Source organism: Myotis myotis, unplaced genomic scaffold, assembly GCF_014108235.1.
Source record: "Myotis myotis isolate mMyoMyo1 unplaced genomic scaffold, mMyoMyo1.p scaffold_m19_p_42, whole genome shotgun sequence".
NCBI classification, from domain to species: domain Eukaryota; kingdom Metazoa; phylum Chordata; class Mammalia; order Chiroptera; family Vespertilionidae; genus Myotis; species Myotis myotis.
The window spans coordinates 1402123-1406986 of NW_023416349.1; the positions used below are offsets into that span (position 1 = coordinate 1402123).

The following is a 4864-nucleotide window of genomic DNA, read 5'->3' on the forward strand; positions in this document are numbered from 1 at the left end:
CCACCTGGCCAGGGATTATGATAATTTTTGACCCTGTGCCAACCAAACGATGGATAATGGACAAGGAACTGAGGCAGGGCCGGCAGAAAGCTCCCATGCCCTCCCCTCCCCTGGAGAGGGGCAGAACCTTAAATATTGGGTTCCTGCAGTCACGTCATCGCCTGGTTAATTCAGAGCAGGCCTCATCAGCCGAGACCAGAGGTGGCCCCAGAGCTCCATGAGGGGCCCCGTGCGGTGGGACTGCGTGTGGACCTGAGGGGGGGAGGCCAGCTGCTCTGAGCCCCGGCAGAGGCTGGTCTGGGCACTAAGAGGCACCATAGCTGCTTGCTTTTCCAACTTTATTTAGAAAAACAAATCCGGGTCCCAGTGCCCCCCTCCCCCACCCCAGCCATAACTTAAATAACTTAGAGACAGAGTTGAGGGTCGGGCAGGTGTGGAGGAAGCACCCACTACAGCCGCCGCAGAGCCCGCTTCTTGTCCGTCTTCTTCTTGGCCGCCAGCTTCTTGTCCCGCTCGCCTGCGTGCTTCTTGGCCATGGGCCCCTCAGCCCCGCCCGGGCCCCCAGGGGCCGCGGGGTCGGTGGAGGAGGCCGAGGCTGCACTGGCCGGGGAGCGGCTGGCCTCGGGCCTCCCGCCGCTGGGCCCACCGGCTCCCCCGTGGATCTCCGTGAGCAGGCGGGCGCGGGCCGCGTACTCCTCGTAGTTCTCCAAGAGCAGGCGGCCCGCCTCCTCGTTGAGGGCGGACTCGGGGTTGGGGTGGATCAGCAGGCACTTGATGGTCTGTGGGGAGAGAGCCCAGGGTCAGGGGGGCCAGACGCCAAAACGCCGGTGATTGAGGAAGGGGCTTCCCCAACCTGAGTGATGGGGACAGTTCAGGACCCACACCTGGACCTGTTGGACTCAAGCTTTTACAAAATCATAGAAAGGTGGCTGAACCAGAGCTGTCACTGGGTGAGCAGGAACCCCAAGTGCAGTGAGACTCGGGCTGGGCAGCACCACACCCGACAGGCACCAGGATGTACGGGGCCCCTCCACCTCCTCTAAAAGGGAGCAGATGCCCTGTCCTGTCTGGCCTGCCACGGGGCCAGCACCTGGCCCAGCAGTCATCAGTGCCACAAGCAGGCCCCCAGGCCTGACCCTCATCTGACCACTGCGCCCCAAGCCTGAGGCCCTGGTGGCTGCCTCCAGCCAAGCCTGACCCTGCAGGCACCACGCCCTGGGGTCACCAGTGTCCCCTGGCAGCCAGCACTGACACCAGGGAGGAGGGAAGGGCTGGAGGTCTGTTTACCTTGGAGCTCACTCCTCCCCCAAGCCCTGCAGGAACCCAACTCCCTGTCCTCCCAACCACCTGCCCCAGGGGCTCATTAAATTCATTTTCAAATTCTTAGGCTTGAGGGGTAGGGAGGCAGCAGGCCTGCGAGGCCCTGGGAGCAGGGTGCAGTCCAGGGCGCCTCCATCTTGGCCTGCCTCTCGCTGCCCGCCCCCCCACACTCCATGATTACACATGTCCCCAGAGGGGCACCCCTGGCTGAGAAAGGATGTTCGGTGAGAACATTCTGGAATGACAGGTGACTGCACAAACTTTGTGGCTACTGAACAGCCAGCCAACTGTGCCCTGCAGAACAGTCACATCTCGTCCCTCACCACCACCGTTCGCCGCGGAGTGCCCGGGGCCTGAACACCCTGTACCGCGTCCGCAGTGTCCTGGGCCCACCAGGCAGGGCCACCGCCTCACTTTTCCAGAAAAGCTGGAACCTGGGTTTCCCCCGTGGGCCCCCACTACCAGAGCTGACTTCAGAGGAGAAGCCACGCTCGGCCATCACGGGCGCCCGCGACTCACCAGCAGCACGTGCCGGATGCCCAGCTCAGCCGTCCAGTCCCTCTTGAGCACGTTGACGCAGATCTCGCCGTTGGCGCCCACGTTCGGGTGGAAGATCTTGGTCAGGAAGTAGCCCTTGGGCGGGGAGGCAGGAAAGTCCTTCCCCAGCAGGAGTTTCATTCGGAACAGGCCTCCGGCGTACGGGGTCCCCTCTGTGTGTGGGGAGGGGGCCGGGTCAGGGGGCACAGGACTCCCAGCACCCGCAAACCCCCAAAGCCCTGTCTCCACCTTCTGGCTGTAATGCAAGTCCCCTGCCGCCTCCTCCAGACTGGGGAGCTGGACGGGCTAGGCTTCCCAGGGTCCGCAGGCACCCTTGTGCGTTAGCCCCTGACCGTGGCCCCACTGGCATCACCCCAAGTGCTGGTCTGCACCCTGGACACCTCTCCTCTCCCAGGTGAAGCCCCAGCCCCACTCCCTTCCCAAGAGGCAGCGACACACCCACTTATGCTCCTAGGAAAACATCTACCTGGAAGCCCTGAGGGCAAGTGACAGACAAGGCTCTCGGCCTCGCACTTGACCAGCCAAAAAGCCGTGGGTGTTGGAGACCCAGGGCCTTCCTGTGCCCAGTCCCAACATCTGACCCCTCCACACCGGGCAGCTCGCCTCCAGGGCCACCCACTGTCCCCACCACCGGGTGCCCGCAGTGGTCGCCCGCCTCCAGCTTCTACCCCCCCCCCCCCCTGGGCTGGTCACAGTGAGCTCTGCAGGGACCGTCACACCTGCTTCACACCCACCAACAGCTTCCTCTCCGAAGAATCCCTACAGAAGCCCTAAAAGGTCTGCTCCCTAAACGCTTCGCGGGTTCTTCTTTGCTTCTAGGAAGTGCCCACTGCCCCCCACTCATGAAGCACAGCAGGGACCACCTCCACTGTGGCCCCCGTCCCCCACCCCCATCCCCGGTCCCCACTCCCGACTGGGCGCTTCACCACCTTCTTGCAGTGCCTCAGCTTCCCCTGTGGAAGTTAGTAACAGAAAGGCAGTGCACCCGAAACACCGAGGCAGGTCTGCACGATGGACCATTACATGCACCACCCGATACTACTGTGATCTCCCCACGCCTGTCCCTGACCTGGACAGCAGCACGGAATCAGGCCCCAGCCAAGCCCACCCTCCAGACTGTGCTGCTGGCTCACCCCCGGGGTAGCCTCTTGCCACCCCCTGAAGGTCCCAGGGAGCCTTGCCTGCCAGCCTTGCCCCTCCCCAGGTAAGGCCCCCCTTGAATGCGCCCGTGGCCACCAGGCCGTCCCCCCGGCTTACAGAAGAGCACACGGTTACCTGTCACCTGTGATGCTCTGCCCTGCAGAGGAAGAGGCCTGCCTGTCCGTCTGCCCTTAGGGTCCCAGCAGCTGGCAGAGTCCAGTGCATATTGGGAGCTTCCTACCCTTGTCCCACAGGAGAAAAGTCTGCAAGCGCGCCCCTCCCTGCTCCATCCCACACTCACCAGGGCCCTCGATGGTGACCTGCAGGTCCGTGAGGTCCTCTTCGTTGGGAAAGACCTTGATGCCATCGGGAGGGTCCGTGGTCAGCGTCGTCACCTCCTTGTACACCAGGCGGATGATGTGGGGGGGCAGGTTCTCCACGTTGGAGTTCTGGGCGCAGAGAGGAGGAGGTGAGAGTCCGGCAGAACCGGGCCGTGCAGGATGCTGTCCCAGGCTGTCAACCACCCCGGGCTCGCAGGCCCCCTCCTGGGGTGCTGCACCCGGCCGCCCCAGACGAGCGCCCTCCGCAGACGAGGCCGGTTCTCCGAGGGGGGTGGCGGGTGGCTCCATGCCCCCCAGGAGCCCCCGAAGCCCGTCCGTTGCCCCGCACGGGCCGCCAATGATTCCGGATTAAGCCGAGGCCTATCCTGTCCCCCTTCCCCCCCTAATCTTGGTAAAATAGCCCTGCAAACTCAGGATCGGGCCTGGAGACGGCAGCGGAGCGTCCTTGCTCCCAGAATACCCACGGACGGGCCACAAAGCCCGGACAGATGCCCCCCATCGCCCCACGGCTCAGCCGGGCCTTCCATCCAAGGAACCTGCGGGCCGCCCCGGCTCCTGCCCCACCTACAGGGAGGCCTGTGGGCACATCCCCGGCCCAGGACCCCCAGGCAGGCCCTCCTACCCCCAGGCCGCCCGCGAAGGGCTCCCGAGACCCCGCCTCCTCCTCCAGGGGGCCTCCCACCGCCCCTCCGGGCCTGGCCGCGGAGCTCACCATGACTGCGACCGGCCGGGGGCGGGTCCCCCCGGCCCCCTTCCTGCGTTCTCTGGGCCGCCGGCCGGGGCGGGGGGCCCAACTGCTGCCGCTGCGGCCCTAGCGAGGCCCCGGCGGCTCCTCTCCGCTCCCCGCCGCCTCCGACGCCGCCGCGCACTTCGCCCGCAGGTACGCTCGCCCCAGGTGCCGGCCGCACTGAACCGGCCGCGCGCGCAGCCGCCCTTTTATAGCAGCCCGAGGCGACGCCCCCTCGCGGCCCCGGTGGGCGGGGACTCGGCCCGTGACGTCAGCACGCACGGTCCTCGGCGTTAGGCGCGCTCGCCCCCTTTCCGTAAGTTTAGAGCGGAAGCGGGAGACGTTGGGGAGAGGGCCCGGAGCGGACCGGCCAACTGGGATGCGGGGGGTCGGAATGGGGACCCCCAGGATATAGAGGAAACGAAAAGGGGTAGAAGAGGGGAAAAGAACGCGAGAGGTGACGCGACCGCTGATTGGCCCGTTTGAATGCGACGCCGCCAGGGCCGGCGTACGCACGCACGCCCTTACGCTCCGGAGATTGCGCACGCGACTAACGGTCGGCCGGGGTTTCCGGGCAGGGCGAGGGCAGGCGGTTCTCCGGGGGTTTTAAACAGATGATGGACAGTGCTCTGGCCAATAGGAACGAGCAATCCTGGGATGGCGTCACGAGGCTCACACCGGCCAATTCTCGTAGGGAAAGGCGGTGCCAGGGGGGCGGGGAGGTTGGAGAGCGACCAATGAGGCCCTGCCTAGCACGGACCAAGCCGTTTTTTTTTTA

At 65.4% G+C, this 4864-nt stretch overlaps 1 protein-coding gene across 1 annotated transcript; it reads right to left on the reverse strand.

Annotated features, from left to right (window-relative positions):
• Positions 1–321: 321 nt before the first annotated feature.
• Positions 322–4282, reverse strand: UBE2S (ubiquitin conjugating enzyme E2 S). Its single transcript, XM_036306722.1, has 4 exons — positions 4072–4282; positions 3320–3467; positions 1840–2030; positions 322–779 (listed from the first exon to the last, which is right to left on the reverse strand). Exons 1-4 carry the CDS (start codon positions 4072–4074, stop codon positions 450–452), a joined length of 672 nt encoding a protein of 223 aa, XP_036162615.1. The 5' UTR covers positions 4075–4282; the 3' UTR covers positions 322–449.
• Positions 4283–4864: the final 582 nt, after the last annotated feature.